General features: G+C 39.7%; 1 protein-coding gene across 1 annotated transcript; it reads left to right on the top strand.

Moving 5' to 3' along the window:
* Window positions 1-5,058: 5,058 nt before the first annotated feature.
* On the top strand, window positions 5,059-19,081 carry ovch2 (ovochymase 2). The gene is made up of 16 exons (XM_085411402.1): window positions 5,059-5,158; window positions 5,276-5,373; window positions 6,255-6,352; window positions 6,454-6,626; window positions 7,591-7,686; window positions 7,771-7,949; window positions 8,111-8,312; window positions 9,787-9,819; window positions 9,910-10,000; window positions 10,492-10,625; window positions 12,100-12,243; window positions 12,620-12,744; window positions 12,835-12,928; window positions 13,007-13,138; window positions 14,462-14,521; window positions 18,494-19,081. Exons 1-16 carry the CDS (start codon window positions 5,059-5,061, stop codon window positions 18,634-18,636), a joined length of 1,902 nt encoding a protein of 633 aa, XP_085267528.1. The 3' UTR covers window positions 18,637-19,081.
* Window positions 19,082-20,176: the final 1,095 nt, after the last annotated feature.

The raw sequence follows: 20,176 nt of genomic DNA, 5'->3' as shown, positions 1-20,176 counted from the left end.
TTAAAAAGACTCGATGTCCTGAGTATTTATCCCCTGCATCAAAGGAGGAGCGGTAGTTTTATTTGGCCTTTTTAAATGATCAGTTGATCGCAGGGCACGTTTAAGGTGCAGAATAAAGCTTTCATCAGTGGTTGTGAATGCATTTAAAATGATTTAGTTTCAGTGTTTGATTTTTAAAATGTGAGGTTCTTGAGGGGAGGCCTGTTTAATCGCTCCTACTTTGAGTGCAGTGATGAATATCGGCCCCACTCTACTCTCAGAAGTTGGGAAAGGGATTCTTGTCATTCATTTTAATGTGACACTCCTCAAAATATATCAATGGGTGCCTTTTGTTTGTAAACCAAAAAGAAGGAATAAACAATGTTTAATCTTCTCCTAGTTCAGAAGTTATGTTTTTCTTTTGTAGTTGAGTCATTCTGGCACACAGCTGTAAATCACATGACTGAAGCATTAGTCTCAATCTGTCCAGCTGACCTGTTTTCCTGTTTCCTGTAGTGCATTACAGATCAGCACTCCACCTCACGCGCTGTATCTGGAAGCCAGATTAAAGTGGAAGCTATTAGACGGCTCCATTAAGATTCAATATGATCAGGATTATACTTCAGGGATGAGAGGATTGGCCTGTCATCATTTTTGATGGCCGTTTTCATTTTCTAGAAACCACGACTGGAAGGGCTGCATTTCTAATAAAGCTCAGAAGCCAATCATTGACGCTGCACTGTGTTAACCTTTACTTTGGTTTTAGACTTAAAAGTGTGCAGTCTTGCCACAGTTCTGAAAGCTCAGTCACACTGTGTGAGCCCGGACAGGAGTGGGTAACATGATTAATGTAAGTAAAAAGCACCTCCAGAAGAGAGGTTGTGGATGCTGGAGTCTGCATTCCAACAAGACTGCAGTCATGAGAGATTCCATCTTACCAGGTTTTATCAACATGCAGTTTGTTGCGCCACAGTTGGTGTGTATGCTTCACTAATGTCCTTTCATCAACGCTATTTCAGACCTGGTGGCGTATTGCTGGAGATCTGAGTAAGTGCAGTTATTTGGATAAGTAGTTGTCTAATTTTCTGACTCCGATTTATGATCTCAGATGTTCACACAGTTCCGTCACACTCTTTGTATTGATAAAATTGGAGCACTGTAAATCTGTGGACTGGCCTAAATCCATAAGTTTTGGGACAATGACACAATGGCTTCCTTCGCTTGCATCAACTTCTCTTTGGACCTTATATTGAGTTCCCGTAAACGGCTCCCAAATTCACTTGGATCAATCCCAGATCTTTTCTGTTTTGTCTGTCCTTGAATAAAAAAGGAAAAGGTGCTGTTTGTCATATAGTTGTCAAATTAGTGTTTGAGCCTCTGAAAATGGGCCATTGTGTATAAAAATGGCTGTAATTCCTAAACATTTAATGGTGTACTTTGTTAAATCACTTGAATTAAAACTGAAAGTCTGCACTTCAATCAAAGATTGAAATGTCATTCATGACATTAGCAAGCTACTGTGACCATAAACTGTATTTTAAAGATGGATGTTGCCATCGTTATATCAGCTTTACCAACCTCAATGTTGGTGTTTTGGAGCCAATAGTGATCTCTGAGCAAGAGGATGGAGTTATCAGCTAATTCTGCAAAGTTTGATTTGCAAGCTAAATACTGCTAAGCAAGAGAATTATAAAATACTAGAAGTTTTCTCACCAAGTGTAGCAAAAAACTTCTTGGATGGGTTGTACAGCATCGCAGCTCCTATGTTTTTGCCAGATAATTCGGTTACAAAAGCTCAAAGTGGTCGAGGGGTTTGGTTCTTGAATTTGTGGAGGTGAGTTCAAGTAGACGGTGTCAAACATGGCCTTAATTAGGGAGTCTTACCCTTAATTTCAAGTATCTGACTGGGAGAGTAATAAAACAAATATTACATGCATACCATTATGTGGAAGAACCAGCATGGTTTCTAATTTGATTGGAATTTTTAACACTGCACATTTGCTCACATTAGTTTTGGTTATTTGCAGGTACTTAGTTAATATAGTATTCTGATATAAAGAGAACAAAGTTATATGTTTTAACTTAGTAAATGCTCTTAGAAACTGGATCCAGAATCCCACTAACAAGGCTGGGATAAACGTACACAGTGAGTTCGGGGAAAAAGCAGATGTAAACATGCAACATAGTTTGGTTTGAAAGTAGATGTACAATCCTTGTGTGAAGAATTGGCTTAATATTTGGAACACAACATTAATTTTTATTGTACTCAAGACCTGTAAACTTTACCTGTATAATCAGGCTTCTTTAAGCACAACATTTCAGGTTGGAAACAATATTAGTCTGATTGAGGTTAAAGTTTGTTTACTGAAGTGCTAAGCCTTCTGTGCCCGCATGTTAATGCTTCCTCTTTTACATAAAGAATTTATAAAGACTGAATTGCTTCCTACCAATCGGATGCTATTGTGTACAGCTACTACATATTGCTCAGACATTGATCTGGATTTATGTGTGAGGAGGGAACCTTTCATCGCTCCTCTTGTCCAGCTTTACACAAACAAGAGAAATGAAGACAATGATCCGTTGAAGGCTGACCTCGTTTCACGCTTCCATTTATTGTTTATGCCAATTGTTACCGACAGCACGGTATTTTACGCGTCTCTCTGCAACACCTGGCAACAGCAGCCCCGGCAACTGTGGCCAAGCAACTATGCCAAGCACTGAGTCACATCCAGCCATGTACACCCTGTGGGGTCTGGGCCACTGGGCTGCATAAACAGGAAGCAGGGGGCTTATAAGGCTTAGAGTGGGAGCCCCGAGGCAGAAAACACTCACATAAATACACACTAAACGTCTATTCCATTTTTTAATTCAGGGAATGCTGATGTGCAGGCTTTTAAACACTCGTGGTCAATAGCTGCTCATTTGTGTACTTGTTAACAAAATGGCGATTCAATCTATAAGTACTTTATGAAAGCTTTTGGAAGTGTTTTCATGTGAGTTACTTGGAAAACCCTCCGTGGGATTGCTGAGTAAAGCCGGGAAATGAGAATGTGGAAAGTTGATAGCAGGGATACTTGTGGCTATGGTTGTGCCTGTCGTCGTTGTCATGTAATTTATTGAGTTGTCATGTAATAATATGAGAAATTTGTAATCTGCAGTTCACCTCAAATCTGTGGAGCTTTTTAACGTCTTTCAGCTCGTCGTCGTGGTTCCGTGGCCTGCAATGCTACTTTTTATGATTTAGGCCATGGACCGTACAAAAGATGGACGTCGCTACCCACTGGTTTGTGAACTCCTGTTTAAAAACCCTGAGATGAGTGTCGCCATCTTGGTGTGATGAGTGAGGGTCGATTCTGATGGTGATATCCTGCACAATCCACCTTTTTTGACTCTCAAGGCCTTCAGGACACGTAAAATCCATGTGAATCTTTCGTGCATTAAAAATGTTTTTCGGATTATTCATAATGCAGCCGCTCACACCAAAAGTATACTCAGAACCAAGCTCGATTCTTCTGATTTTTCAGATACAACAGATCTAACTAATCGGATCACTGAATTTGGCAACAAGCGAGCTCGTACCTCAAATCGCACAGCGGTAGAGATTACACAGCGAGATGGAAATAGTAACCTCAGACACAACAAAACAGGATGTTGCTTGATGTTGACATAATTTTATTTTTACAGTGCATTTGGTGTGTGTACACATTACACAACGAGGTCAGATATGGAAGATTCAACATGTTATGTCATTTTTTCATCACACATACGATGTGTAACGGCCTTTAGAATGATCAAAACTTGCAAAATGGATTTAATGTTTTATTCAGTATAAGTAATTTACTACATCAATAAACTCACTCTGTAGAAACCGCAATTCTTTTTGCAACCACAGACATCAACCTCTGGTGGAGTTCAAAGAGATGCAGGTTTAAGGCACTTGCGCTTCACTTTAGGATCTGAGAATTAAGTGGATCTTTTATGCCGTCTGTGCTTTATATGGTCAGCAAATCTGGTTACAAAGTTAGCATGAAGCTGGACTTGGTGGAGCCCAAAGCAGAGCCAGAAGAGAGGATATATAAATATATTAACCTAATAGATTATTATGCTCATACCTGCACACTCATGTCTTCCTGGCTGTTAATGAAACAATATGAGCAGCTTTTGATGAAAATCTGTTTTTACTTGTAACCCACTGGTTTTAGTTGGAACAATGTATTTCTTAAAATATCTACAGTACACTTTCCTTTTGGGAATACTCTACTGATACTGCTACTTTGCTGATATGCCACACTCGGTGTGTATCTAATTTCCACCTCTCAGAGCAGAATACTCCTCCGCACTTCTCAGTCATTTGCAAATGTAACTGGGAGAGGAAACTCTCATGTTGAGGTATTTTTTTTGTAGCACAGGTTAAGAAAAAGAGAAACGTTCTCACAGTGCTGCTTTCTGGTAAGTAAAATAACTTTTCAGCTGCCTGTTGTCGTTTTTGTTATCACAAAGTGACAAATGCGATCAGGACTTGTTATTTTTAAGCTTTTACAACACATTTCTTGACCAAGCAATACAGTAAGTGGTGTTAATCTAATATCCAATAAAGCAAACATCTCTGAAAATGAGATTTGTGTGAAATTTTAAAAATGTAAATATTTTTCTGAATGTCAGATGATTCAGAGGACTCCTTCACAGAGGCTGCAGCTTTGACACTTGGAAGATTTTGTCGTTTTATTTCTCTGCTTTCCCCGTTTTCCTCCCTTTCTGGCTGCTTTTACGTCAGCACTTCTTTTCACACAGGCTGTGCGGCAGTAAGTGTGCTCTCTGTCCTTTTGTGCGTGTTTTATGACTGTTTCTCCCCCTTGAAGGCTTTACAGCTGCTGCCCTGTTTTTGAGGCACCAATAACACTCTGCACACCTCACCACAGCTGACCTTGAGATGATAAACACTTTCACCACTTTTCTCCAACTAATTTTTACTGCGACATTTGAACTCACCAATCACCATCACGGCCAGCCTTTACTGGTTTGTTTGTGAGTATACCCTCACATCACACTAGTCCTTATAAACCTTTTTGTCTGCCCAGTATGAGACCTTTTCTCCATGCTCGGGTTATGATGAGGACCACCGCCGCTCTGCTCTCTCTGTATTTTTGGGTAAACACTGACATCCATGCTGCTCAAACAGGTGAGTAATAGGATGGGTGCTGAAAAAAGGAACACACAACCTTTCATGTCTTAAAATGACACAGAGCTGAGGGAAAATGTTGTCAGTGGTCTCAAAAGTATTGATGCTTTCTGTTAGGTTCGAAATGTGGAATTTCTCAAGTGTGGAACCCGACGGTTTCCTCTCTGAGGGTGGTAGGAGGAACTGAAGCCATGTACGGATCACACCCGTGGTTGGTCAGTTATTTAGTTCTTCTTTCAGGTTTCTCTCTTTCTTTCTTTTCTTTAGCTTAGCTGTCTGATCTGACTGCTATTTTGCTTATCTTTAAAGATGCATATCAGTGGTTAAAGTTATTGTTGAACTTTCCTTTCTTGTTCACCCCTGATGGTTATCAGCGGCCATGCAGGCTCACCACGTATTCTGTCCTCCACAAACATGACATGGTTGCTCATGCTGGTATTTCCTGAGGATCACTCAATGACAAAGAGATGGGAGTAACCTTTTACACTATGAACCAAAAAGGACAGCTCCGTGGAATTTTGTGGATAAATTGCTTCGTTGCTCAATTGCTCGGTTTAACCCCTTTAATGCCTAGTATATCATATTTGACACATACAAACTTTTGAAAGTTTTTTTTAAAACTTCTAAATCATCCGTGTGTTTTTCCCCTAGAAAAATGTAAATAAATTACACACACAAAAATATAAAGTATGTAGCAAACAAAATACGAATTGAAACTTGTTTCTTTTTTTAAATTATCAAAAGGTTCAATAAATGCTTCACTTTCAAAAATATATATATTTCTCTGGTTATTATTTAATGTTTCAGGCTTTAAAGGGTTGCTATTAAAAAAAAAAAAAAAAAAAAACCTTATTCAGCACCGCAGTCCTGCAATATGAGAGACTGCAACTTTGCTCATCATTTTAAACATTTAAACTTCACACATCTGCTGCATTTTACATGAATCTTGCATTCATGGGTCTGCATGAAAAAAGTGTCATTTTTAAGGCTGGCATAGCAAACACAAAGAAAAGGGTAAACCAGCCTTTTCTTTTAGTGACAAACTGACTCATGCTGTTGGCTCTGCTTAATCTTCTTATGGATCGTCTGTCCTCAGGTTTCCCTCCAGAACAGGGGCTCTCATTTCTGTGGAGGATCCATCTTGAGTGACTGCTGGATAATGACTGCTGCACACTGCTTCACATCTTTGTCAAAGTATAAAGCGTTATGTCGCTGACACGACTTATAATTGAGCAGAATTGAATTAACATTTTATCTAACGGGAATAAATGATAAGCTTTGAATGTTCTCTCTAGAGAGTTTCTCAGTGGTGTGAGAGTCCTTGTTGGAGAGTTTGACCAGAGAGTACACGATGAGGAGGAGCAAGTCTTTCTGGTCAAGTCTGTCTCAGTCCATGAAAAGTACAACCCTGCTCTGCCGATGAACTATGACATAGCTCTCATAGAGCTGAACCAACGCATCCAGATGGGCAAGTTTTCTGTTCGCATTGGCTCAAAATCAAATAACGTGTCATACTGATCACTGTGTTCGACTCAGAGACTCAAACAAGTGCCTTAAACCTGCATTTTGGGTCATATTGAGTAAAAAATCAAGTCTACTGTGTGAATTCCAGTCCAGTTCCGCTCATTTGCCGATGATTTGCAATTGAGTCGATCAGCATGTTTTCTCAGATCCACACCTCATCTGTCACATCTGGTTTCAAGACATCAATATGGTAAAGGAGAAAATGTTATTACAGAAAGCTATGTGGCTACAAATGGAGCAAATCAACTATAAAAATAGAATTATATCTTTTGTATCAACTCTTTCTATCAAATTTAAAAAAAAAACAAACCAATTTCTTCTGGATTATTTCACAAGAACCAGGTATCTGAATCTAGGTGGGAGGTCTCTGTTACATTAGAAGTTTTCTGACAGCACTGAATTTTTAAGTTTGAAATGCTGGGATGGTGTGGCTACATGGTGCATGGTTAACACATTCACTTAACATGTGACTACTCGTTGTTTGAGACAAATTCCTCAAGAGTTGTGAGGAAGATCGTCCGACCAATCAGATATGCAGATTTGCTGCGGTGACCCTTTGCAAAGAAGGGAGCAGCAGACTGAAGGTCAGTGCAGTTTTAACATGTAATGGCTCTAAGATGTTCCTTCAGATCCTCAGAGCACAGTGATGTGTATGCAGTCTGCATGCTTGCTTGAAGCATCATAGCTCGTCACAGGACACACATAGCTCACATGCAAGCAAGTACAACTTACAGATTCTTTGTCAGGTTCAACAATGACAAAAGTCACACAAGGACACTGCTGAGAATAACATTCAAGCATGATGCAATGATGTGAAAACAGAAACAAGGAATGTTGTGTTTCTGTTGTGTTTTGTACTTTCGGGCCACCATGGTTTTTAATTTGACCTGATGTGACTTTTTCAACAGGAGCTCGTGTCCAGCCGATATGTCTGCCTTTACCTAATGACAATATCCTTCCTCAGACCGCTTGCATGACGGCTGGATGGGGGAGGATAAAGGAACGTATGTCGTTTTTCTGACTTTTAAATATTGTTAAATTAGACTGGAGCTTTTTAATCTATTCCAATCTATGTAACTGTTTCTTAGGGGGTCATCTTCCTATGGTTCTGAGAGAGGTGCATTTGGATTTGGTTGACCGAGCCAAATGTAAATATGTCCTCCAAACTCTTAAAGGTTCTATGATGAACCAGAGACTCGTCCGGCCTCAGCCGAGCATGACAGTTCTGTGTGCCGGCCCAGAGACAGGAGGGAGGGATGCCTGTCAGGTATTAAAAATCTTTTCATTATCTATAACTTCAGATTTTTTCTCCATCCTCACAGATGCTCTATTTACAGCACAATTCAGTGCCGTAAATCAGTCATTCTATCCCACTGAGCTTTAAATAATTGACTCATCCCTTGACCCACGACTTCATCCTCTGTCCAGGGAGACTCAGGAGGTCCTTTGGTGTGTCCAGCAGGGTCAGAAGGTCATCGCTGGGTGGCGCTGGGCGTGACTTCCTGGGGTAAAGGATGTGGTAGGAGCTGGGGAAACAACAGCAGCCGCCCCCCTTCCAAACAAGGTTCTCCGGGGATTTTCACTGACGTCAGGCTGCTGCTGCCTTGGATCAAGCGTAAATTGAGAGAGGGTAGGTTTTGATACAGCATATACAGCATATTTGCTTCTAAAGAGTGTGATAGACATGGTGTGTCACATGATAACCATATATGGAGGTAGTACAGTGCTGCTACAAAGTGGCTATTACACCCTGAGATCCATCTGATAACATCTGAATGTCACTTTGTAGTTTAGTCAGGGACAAACTTAAAAAGTAGCTAAAGCTTGTAGAAACATATTGCAGTAAATATGCCTCCACCCACATATCAAGGTGGTGAGAAACCTGTTTTCCTAACCTTTAAAGTGCTGCTTGACCATCAAAATGTGATGTAACAGACAGGAATGTAAACAATGTCTGTTTGTTGAAATATCAGGAGATGAAGGTAAAGATTCTTTGTTTCCTCATCAGCAATCGATTCAAATATGTTCTTAAAAAACAGACCTTCATGACGTAATATACAAACACACTTGCCTTTGTGACATTCCTTTAACTAATCGCCCAGCTTTCTAAGTGTTGTGAGTACAGTACTGTGAAAAAGCATTGAGTCACCTTTCCTTTCTTTATACTTTGCTTCCAAGGAGCCCGACTTGTAACTGTTTTTAAAGAGCAGTCTTAATAGCTGTCCCGGCTCTCTGAAGACCTTTCCAAGTCTTCCTTTTATACAGTGACTTCTTTGTCACTCATTTTCATTCCGGCCCTCGTATCGGACCCTTATCAGAGCAGTGCTTCTTTCCTCTGAAGAAAACCACTTAACACTGTCTAAACACAACAGATAACTCAAATAAACAATAAACAAAAGTTAAGATGTATCTGATACTTTGTTACTACTGTTTGTCACAAAAATGTCTCATTTCTTGCCTTTCTGTAGTTGGATCTATGAAAACAATAACATATTATTCCTATTTTCCAAGCAGAATATGAAGAAATGAGGGTTTCCTCAGGACTTTTGTACAGTAGACGCATAGCATCTTGTATGTGTCATCCCTGTATGATGACGTTAGCTTTCACACAGTGTGTGATGTACAAACATGAGCAGCAGATTGTTGTCTGCAGTTCATTTAGCAGCTGCTGCTGTTATTAATATTTAACGTGATACAATTTAAAGCTGTTGCTTCTCCATATGGGGCCACTTTGTGGATCCCAACAAAGACAACTTTTGAGGCTGAGCTTTATCAAAGCATGCTGGACTTAATCTGATGCTGTCATCATGGTTAGAACAGATTTTTATTATTATTTTTATGAGAAGAAAAGGTTACAAAAACCACGTCTGTAGGCATTTTTGAATTGTTTAAACTCAGCAGTGTCATTCTGAAAATTAGGAGAAAAAACATTTTGTATTGAATAAATATGAATTAACTAATTAGAACATTTTAGATTACGTTAATCTGCGGTTTAACTCTGTGGGGTTTTGTCCACAGTTCCTCCAGAAACAAATATTCTGATGACAGATGAAGTTCTTCCATCTATATTTATGTTCTCTCTTTCATCTTTCTACTTCTTTCAGCTGAGCACCAGCAGCAGACAACGGTTTCATCAAGTGAGTTGTCTTTCCACTCATTACACCAACTCTTGTTCATCTATATTTCATAATGTGCTCATGCTTCTTTGATGTTTGCGTGTGTCTCAGGACTCTGCAGTGTGAGAGATGGGCCTGTGTCTGACATTAACGGGGTAATCAAAAATCCCAGGCTCCATGGCGATCGCTATGACAACAACCAGTGAGTGACACTTCAGAGAAGAACTAAGCGGCGGTGCTAACTGCCTGCTCAGTCAGAATCAGTGTAGTCAAGAGAACACTGTAAATCCATCTGTAGTGATTTATATTTGAGGCCATTTACGTGCATAAATTTAAAAGATGGCAGAGAGAGCAACAACCAGTCCATGCAACAGATGCGATATCAATTGATTTCGATGCAGACTGAATGGACAAGCTGGGGTGGAGGTGGGTTATGAGGTGGCTTACAGATGTGCAGCCTAAAGCAAATGAATCAGATGTGCTGATATGAGCAGTCACTGAGATCAGCCGATGTGCCAGAAGCTGCCTGAGCTAACGCCATGCTTAATAAGATAACTGGCAATCAATATTTCCTATAATTCTGTGAGGATGAGAAACTCTAAAAAACTAACATTTGACTTTTAGCTCAGGATTATATGGATGTAAAGAAGGAAAATACAGTGCCCTGGTTAAACTGTTCATGCCTTCATACAGGTTGTGTTTGTGGAGCATCAGCGTTCCTCCAGGTTATAGTATTCTGCTGGAGTTCGATCTTTTTGACTTGGAGAACGACTCGTACTGTCGGTATGATCGACTCACTGTTTCAGTAGGAAGCCATCGGCCTGTTGGTGAGTTTCAAACACCTTCATTTCAGCTTACAGTGCACTGACTCACAATCATTTCCTGGCTAACCTCAACAATAACAACTAGTTTGTATGTTGTGGGAATCGCAGTCTCACAATACTATCATTATATGTAGTCTATTGTAGTAATGTAATGAAAAATATCAATATATGTGCAACTGAAAAAGAAAAAGCCAGTTATTGAGCTTCTGTTCAGTTCACCTTCATTCATTTAATACGAGCAACCATGGGGGTCATGAAGTAATGACTCTCCTAACTCTTTCCCACTTGGAGCCCGATTGGAGGAGTTGTGAAATGTCATCTTCATGGGTGAAAGAATTCAGATACTGTAAGGGAAAGGAATCCAATACACCAGCTTATACTGTACTAAAGATGCATCAGAGCCAGCCTGGACCTCTGGGGATGGCTGTGTTAAAGGACATGTGAAACATTTCTAAAAATACATTCTTATATATCACGTCTTTGAAATGAGAAGTAATATTTCTGATATGTCTGGGCTTCATGCAGAAGTGCCCACAATGGCAACCTCAAACCGCGATGTTAAAATACCTTTAGAAAACATGTTGGTGAACAAAATAATGTGGTCTCCCCTTTTGTAACAACTCTGTTTTTACACCTCATCCATTTGGATGCAGGTGAGGCTTAAAATTAGAAGCGCAGCCACACTGAGTGACATGTGATGACACATGCAGCTGTAGCTCATGGCTCTCTGCTGGGCTTCAGTTTCACTAAGTCACTTAATGGATTTTTTTTTTTTTTAAATTATCTTCCAAATAACATGACCTGCTATTTGGCACAGACCTAAGAAAATTGTGCGTCTGTTCTGGTAAGTTAGCCTGTTACAAATACTAAGTAGCAGATGTGGATGTTGCACCCATTGCCAGTAGGAGCTGATAACTCAGCACTCCACCCTCTCCGCTTCAAATGTGGTCACTTGTGGCTTAAAAAGAAGTGAATATGGTTGCTAAACCACTATGAGGCTTCAAACAGAGCCCACCAACCCAGTGATTGGTATTGTGGAGGCTATGCCCATCTTTTATATACAGGGTATGTTCCTATTGCCAGTTCAAATAATTTACAAATGGCTGTAAGAGGTAGCAGTTTTTCTGTGTCTTGGCTGTGAGTTAAAACTGTGCCGGGGTCAGGATGTGGTTGGCCTACATAATATATCTTATCGTAAACAGCTTGGCTGAAAACATGAAGCTTCCCACAGCTTTGACGGTGTATCTAATTCTTTCTTTCACATGAATTGATGAATGTAGGATTAGGATTTTCTGTAGGATTTTTTTTGATGACCATGCAGCTAAATGTTGCTGGTAAGCACAGGTTTAGTCTTTGCAAAACACTGAATGACACCCCGAATGCACACACTGACAACGAGAGAATCTTGTTCATGGAATACATATCAAGAAAAGTGTGTGTAAATATCTAAACGTCTTCATGTGCCTCTGTGTTTCAGGGATATTCTGTGGAAGTGTGCTGCCCGGCCCAGTTCTTCTAAATAATTCCCACAATGCCACACTTCTCTTTTCCTCTGATGTTAGCAGAGCAGGAAGTGGCTTTGTAATTAGGCACCATGCGGTCAAAGGACACTCTCATCCTGGTGGGAAATACAACATACACTGCAAACATACACGAGCGCATTGTGCAATCCAGATTATACACTATACAGCTGGCAGAGTGATGCACGCACTGCGTACTCAGCTCATACACAATTTTAGCTTCTGCTGTGTCTGTGGGTTGTGGTTTTTGTAACAAACAGCAAATTATGCAGGTGGATGCTGCTTGAGACACCAACAGGCTAACTGAGGACTCTAAAAAATACACACACGCTCTAGGTTTAAAAACAGCACATTTGTGCATTTGTGTGCAGATGAGTGTTTTTAAATGTTTTAAACTGAACTGTCTAGTGTGTGTGTGTGTGTGTGTGTGTGTGTGTGTGTGTGTGTGTGTGTGTGTGTGTGTGTGCGCGCACTCAGGATGTGGAACACTTGTTCTGGTTGACGATAAGGCTTCTATACACAGTCCAAATCACCCACAAGCCTACAGTAATGACTGTGTCCTCCACTGGGTAATCCATGCTCCTCTGGGTCATGTGGTTAAGGTGAGCTGCACAACTTACCTACCTGGTATTCTTCTTAAGGTATTATTAGGACATGTGTGATTAGAAGCTGGTTGATTTCTATATTTTCAGCTGGAGTTTACTGATTTTGACCTGGAGGAGTCGGAGAGATGCTTGTATGATTCCCTCACTGTCCTGGGAGATGTTGAAGGAACAGAGGAGATTGGTAGGATGGATACATCAAATCAGAATTCATCTTTTTATACCTGTATCACTCAGTATCTTGTTGCATTTCTTTGTTTAGCCTTGCTGTGTGGCGGCAGTATCCCTCCTCCTGTCCTTTCCTACCACAGCACCATGGTGCTTCGGTTTACGTCGGACAGCAGCATCGCTCGTAGGGGTTTCAGGGCTACACTGACATTCATCAGCATTACAGGTACCCCACTGCACGTGTGTTTCCCACCACTGAGTAACTACTAACATACCAAAGGTCTAGCGATATGGGTTTAGTGGATTAGTGATGGGTTAAATGTAGCCGGCCCGCAGACCATATCAGTGCCCCATCTTATTTCCCTGTAAAAGTAAAAGATGTTATGAACTCTGTCCCACTGGAGGCCACTCCACTTACATGTGCAGACTAACATGTTACAGTTATTGTCTGTGAATATGATTTTTTCCTTCATTCAGTAATATGAGTCTATTAGTAAATAGTAATACCAATGATTGTAAGCCAGCCCAATAATCTGTTGTCTTTACAAAATTTGTGGAGCTTTGTTTAATTTAATACTTTAAATGTTGTGTAATTATCTTCATCTACCGTATCCTAGTGAGCATGAGCCTCTGAAAAATGCTGGCCAACAAGAATAAACAAACCTTTACTTTTAAAACAATATATATCACACGTTCCCTTATATTCTTTTATGCCTGCACACTTGAGTTGATGATGGCTGCACTTAAAAATTACCTTTCATTAAATCCAAGTCTGGCAGGTCAGCTGATGAGCTCAGTGCCATCTCCCACCCTTTCATTACACATGAAACTTTATCAGTTGTTATATTTCTCGTCTGTTCGGTGCTCGAGTCCTGTTGCCCTGCTCTCTGACGTCTCAGGCCAAGAGTAGAGCCATGTCCCCAAATACAAATATCAAAATTACAAATTGGAGACATTATTTTCTAACTATGGTGTTCCAAATGTAACTGGAATGAAGTTTCATGACTGTGTGAAGGCAGGAATTGTGGACCCAAGAGCAAACTTGTGGAGGCAAAAGTGAACTTAAAACTACTCAGCTTTATTGCTCGACAGCAGGCAAAACAGAAAACTGGCAAAGTAACTAAACTAAACAAGCAAACAGGCGGGCAGACAAAACGCACAGTGGGGAATGACGCGACAACGAGCAGGGAGAGACGCAGACACTAAATACAAGAAGTGAACAGGACTGAGAGGAAACAGCTGGGAGACAGGGCTGACACTCATTACACAGACGAGAAGGAGGAACACAGACCTTCAAAGTAAAACAGGAAACTCAACACATATGCAGAGACAGACTCAGAACAGGAACAGAGGGAGTACAGAACCGAAACCTACCAAACAGCAAATCTTAACAAAAGACATAACCAGAATAAACGAGAACAAAAGTTAATATAAACAAACACAAAACACAGAGTCATCAGACTCAGGACATAAAGTTAAAAAGTAAAACCTATAAAGGTAATAACTACCCATGAAAGTATGATACAAATCTTGTTGCATTTTTCTGCAGACCTTCAGAACCAAAAGAGGACAGATGTTGAGGATCTGCCAGATGTTTTGACAACTTTTGGTTGGTGCTTTGCTCTTTTTTTTTTGTCTTTAATGTGTTTTTTCTTTGTTAAATAAGAAATAAGGAACAGTGACAGTGGCCGGTCTGTCCGTGCTGCTCAGGAGTTCCTGAGCAAGGCATTAAATATTGAGCTGCTGCAGTGGAGCTGCTCGCTGGTCAGGAGTGGAATGAGTGAATAAATGAGTGAATGAATTAATGAATGAATGGTATTTGCCAACTCCAAGTGTTGAGCTTATCCACCGGTGGTGTTATGGGCCCAGCAAAGCTGTGTCATTGGCATTTAGAATGGCAGTAAGACATTTAACACTGGCGTCACCGCTTACAATGTGAGAAACAACAGTTTGTATAAAGCAGGCTGATGAACACATTTCCAAAAGACTGTTCAGCTTTATATGTTATCTGTTTCATGAATTTGTCAAACACAGTATTACTTTTTTTCAAACAGTCTTCTTGTAGGGCCGAGATAACTGAACTATTTTTTAAATCTTTGTAACAGATGATATTGTTTCATGAATTCCCTCCTTTGTTTTTGTCATGGTATTTTCCGAGAAATACTCTGTAAAAACTAAATATCTGAGTGCAAGCTGTTCCAAAAATGATACAGAAATGGCTTTCAGTTTCTGACTGAGTTCATACCCTGTAGAGCTCTGAGGGTTTCCTGTGAGCTGCTGTTAAAGAGCATTAGACCTTTGGCATTACTACTAGTATGTGGGTGCAACATATCAGTTTTCAGAATCAAATCCACTAGTCTTGATGTAATGCGTCCTCTGAGAAGAGACACGTGCATTCATCACATACAGTATATGCTAGTCATTTAGTCGAGCTTTCCATGTTTAATGACTCTACTGTGCACTGCAGAGAGACAGAGTCCCTTGGCAGGCTGCCCCTCATGACAACAGCACCTGAGAAACAGGTAGTTCCACCTGTGTCTGTGTGTGCATGCGTGTGTCTGTGTGTGCATGCGTGTGTGTGTGTGTGTGTGTGCGTGTGCGTGTGTGTGTGTGGTTCCACCTTCACCTCTCTCACTGTCTCGCTTCTCAGTGTTTTTTTTAATCCTTTGAATTGGGATTCAGATCTGTTAGGACCTTTTATTTTAATTGAAAACATTTTGTAATTTTTTTCTGATCTGTTCTGTTTTTCATCAGCTCTCTGTCTAAACCTGTTAGTTGTCTTTGCATGTCTGCCGGGTTAACCGCCAACCACACCCAGTACCTGTGAGACCATGGTGTTGCTTTGCTGTTGCTTTTTCCCAACTGAACCTCATCTTCCCAGTTCTGAGAAAGTAGAAGCTCCACCCCGTTTCAAAGACTTTGATTAAATGAAATGACTCAGGATGAATGTAGGTGGCAGGTGTGTTTGAATGTTTGACGGTTTTCAACGATGCACATGAAGCAAGAAGTAAAAACTGATCAGTCACATTTTCAGGTTTTAGCCTCTAAAATTTTATGAAATTTATATTTTCTGTGATTTACCATCACTTCTCAAAGCATGTTGTTTATTTAATGATGTCAGGACTGAAGCCCGACTACTATTGGATGGAGATCTGGCGGCTGATGAGGCCAGTTTGATGCTAGTTTGATTTGTCATGTTCAAGAAACCAGTTTGAGCTCATTTAAGCTTCTGACATGTTATTGTTGGACGTCCTCATCAGAAGATGGTCACACTTTGGTCATAAAGGGATGGACACGGTCAGCAGCAATGCTCGGGTAGGCTGTGGAGTTTGAACGACACTCAGTTGGTACCAAGGGTCCCTCGCACTATTACACCACCACCAACGTGAACTGTTGATACAGTTTGCAGGTGGATCAATGTTTCCACATTTTTATGCCAAATTCTGATGCAAACAGCCAAACGTTGCAGCAGAAATCGATACTCATCAGACCAGTGAAAGTTTTTCTTTTATTACAATCTTGTATTGTCTAGATTTGGTGAGCTTGTGTTAATTATAGCCTCAGTTTCCTTTTCTTAGTTAGGTACAGGAGAGGTACCAGGTGGTCTTCTGCTGCTGCAGCCCATCTGCTTCAAAGTTTGTGTTCAGAAGTGCTCTTCTGCATGCCTTGGTTGTAACAAGTGGTTATTTGAGCTATCATCAATACATCATTTTAGCTGAGAGAACTCCCACTCGCTGGATTTTTACTTTGTTCCTGTATTTTTCAGACTATCCTGTGTAAACCCTACAGATGATTATGTCAGAAAATCCCAGTAGGTCAGCAGTTTGTGAAATACTCAGACCAGCCAGTCTGGAATCACCAGCTGTGCCACATTCAGACTCACTTGAATCACCTCTCTTCCCCATTCTGATGCTCAGTTTGTGCTTCAGCAGGTCGTCTTGATCACGTCTATATGCCTAAATGCATTTAGTGATTGGCTGATTAGATATTTGTGTTGATGTGCAGCTGACCTAACAAAATGAGGGGCGGGTGTATATTTTACCAAAAAAAAGGTCATAGCTATTTGTCTTTCAATCACAAATCCATTAATTACATTAAGAAAATTAGACCGGTTCAGGGCTTTCTCTTTTACCAGGCTGTCTGGGTGCTTGTAAACACAACAGGCGCTGGGCAGAGATAAACATCACATGATGCAACAGCACACCACTGTTATGGCCTCATAGCCTCCCTGTTTCCCCCAAAGATTATTTTTAGATTCATTTCACAATATTTAACTGATTTGATATTAAAAGAGGGTGATGAGTAACCTGCAGTGATAACCTGCAGTGATAGCGTTTGACTTTAAAATGTTAAGCATTTGAGATGCATCTTTTGGTTTTCATGCTTCTCTTTGTGCTGCTTTGTGTTTTATATATATATTTTCACATGCTGAGTATTGAGAGTACCTAAAATATTTTTAGTTAACCCATCATCAACCATCGTCCTCAACAGGAAGCATGAAAAGGATTCACGTGATCAGCGAATCAAACTTTTTTTCTAGACACAAGTCTTGGTTCAGACCGCCTGACTGAGGCGGCTGTGCAAATGTGTGGGTACAGAGCGCCCTCTAGTGATATTTTATGGGTACTGAAGGTAAAGCAGTTTTAAAAAAAGTTGCTGTTGCTAAATACCATTTCTGATTCGGCATTTGCCATTTAAATTGCTTTAATATTTGCAAATGTAAAAAAACAAACAAAAAACAAACATCTCTAGTACTTTTTTATTTTCTGTGCACACAGGCGCAGTTTTCAGGAAACGTGCAGATCAACTCAAACAAACCCGTTTTGCTGGCGTTTCTTGATAACTGTGAAGGTTATTATCCTCCTTGGTATATACTGTAAAATAAGCTGCAGTGAGTCAAGCTTTTATTAGTGATTATTATCAGGTGTTAGCCAAAACTTTTTTTAAGACATGAACACAACTGATACAACAAGAGTTATATCAGTTCCATTTCAAAATATAATGCACAGATTTATTAATGCAGGATCTATTGTTTAGACGAGGGGTGTCAAACATGAGGCTCCTGAATCAAAGACTCCAATCCAGCCCGAAGGGTGGCTTTGGAAAATGTGAGTTAGGACTTTTAACTGTATTTTCACAACAATTTTACAAGTTTAACAGCGTTTCCTATTGATAACGATCTCGTCATGGCCATTCACAATACACCAGAGTAATTAAACAATAGATTTGTGTAATTTTACACATTTTCTTCTTACAAATTAGGCCCAGAGTCATGCTGACAGATTTCTTTCATTTATTACTGCACTGTTTCATTATCTATAGAAAAACTGAGACATAATGTCAAAATTGTGTTTCTGTGTCTCAGAAACTGAATGTGTAGTTTAACTTCTTGACAGTGATGGAAACTCGAGTCCAAAATTGGAGTAAAATGGTTTGACATTCCAGGCTTAGTTATATTCATGTAGTATTTTGCTTTCACATTATCCCACAATTACATAATGAGATTACGACTGGTTCTTTGTACAGTGATTCTTTCATCTGTCTACATAAATCTTTTTTTAATTTAACATCTGTGTTGCAGAACTAGTTGTGCAGCAGTACAGAACCAGAGCCCTGCCTCACCGGGCCGATGTGGACCATGACGCCTCAGAGGATGTTACCTTAAATGTGGACCGGAGTGTAGATGAAGATTACAGTAGGGAATCATCAGAGCTGGCACAGTAACCTGCAGGAAGGAGGCTACCTGTTAAATTCTGCTGTCTTTAAGTCTGCTGCTGCTGCTTGGGAATGCAAAAACGGGAGTTTTCAATCGCTTGTCTGTTACTTGTTGCTGTTTCCTAGAATGCTTGCTCTCCAGTTTTCAACATACTGATAGTTCAAGAACCACACTGGTAGTTTAGTTTAGTCATTTTTGTTACAGAAACCTCAGGATATTCCTCGCACCATTTTGTCATCTTGCTATTTTCTTACCCTGAAGTTATGTTCAAGTATTAAAGACTGTATTAAAAATCTGCCTCATAATTTTTTGCAACGATTTGGTCAACATTTGTTGCTTTTAAATCATTTGACTTGACACAGAGACACAGAGTGCATTATTCTACCCCGTGCTATGTTTTTATCAGTGTTGGTGACTGTGACTAAACAAAATGATTAAAATGCTGCAACTGTTACTGGGTACAAATAAAATTGGCTCATCTTTTTTAGGATACTCCCAAAGACACGCAGTTGGATGTTACATTGATTTTTAGCAATTCCAACTGCCAAAAACATGATTTTTGTAAAGAATAAAATATAGTATCTAATAAAAGGAATATAGTGGCGTATAACAAAAGACCACAAAGCCAAACTCAGCTTCAATCCCAGGAGATCAACTGGACACCAGCTCAGTGCAACACCACATCAGGTGACGGGTCAGCTGGTAAAGTCTACACTCCCAACCAGCTAATCTCATACAGGATGCAGTATTTGAGCAAACCACTTTGCAACCCACCTCCACCCAGCCCAATATCATAAATGTCTGCTTTGTTTTCCCAAATATAATTTTTGTGATTGTCAATAAATATAGTCCTGACTGAGCTATACTTAAGCACAAATTCAATGAACTTGCAGCTTACGCATGCATTGCCATAATATGCTCTTGTGTACTTTGCATTTGTAAAAATTCTTAAATGATAGAATAAGATACATTAATCCATGCAACATAGTACAACATTAAAATACTATTGTTTTAATGCATTCAGTGATTATAATGATAGAGTGTGTTATTGCAATAGATTCACAGTGACTTTTGCTGCATTGAGCGCTTTTACTTTTTACTGTTCTTCAAACACAAATGCATTAAAAACAATGTAAGGATTCATAATATTTGCCCCACTTTTTCTTTCATTAGTATAAAAAAACAAGTTTTTGAACATTGTTCTCTAATTTCTCAGATTTTTTTAACCAAACTAAGTTTGATCATGAGATATGGTGGAAAGGCTGATTTTTGTTTTTCTTGCCTTTTTGTATTTCGGTTACTTTGTACCGAAAAAGAAAGAAAGAACTTGCTTCACAGTGATTCATTAAGACTGGGCTCACAGTTAAAGATTACTAGTTAACTCAAGGACATATTTAATGCCAGCTAAAACTTTTATCACTGTTGTGTTTAACTTGAATAAATTAATGAATTAGATGCCTTTTTGTGGAAATATTCATACACGAGTTCATTATTTTCTGAAAAGCATGTTTTTCTCTGAAGTGAGTAAAGTATTTTGTGCCCCTGTAC

The sequence above is a fragment of the Rhamphochromis longiceps genome, linkage group LG7 (assembly GCF_057381845.1).
Source record: "Rhamphochromis longiceps isolate RC_006_pf linkage group LG7, R_longiceps_female_GT1.1, whole genome shotgun sequence".
NCBI classification, from domain to species: domain Eukaryota; kingdom Metazoa; phylum Chordata; class Actinopteri; order Cichliformes; family Cichlidae; genus Rhamphochromis; species Rhamphochromis longiceps.
The sequence above is the reverse complement of the archived record's forward strand: the minus strand, read 5'-3'. Positions and strand labels throughout refer to the sequence as shown.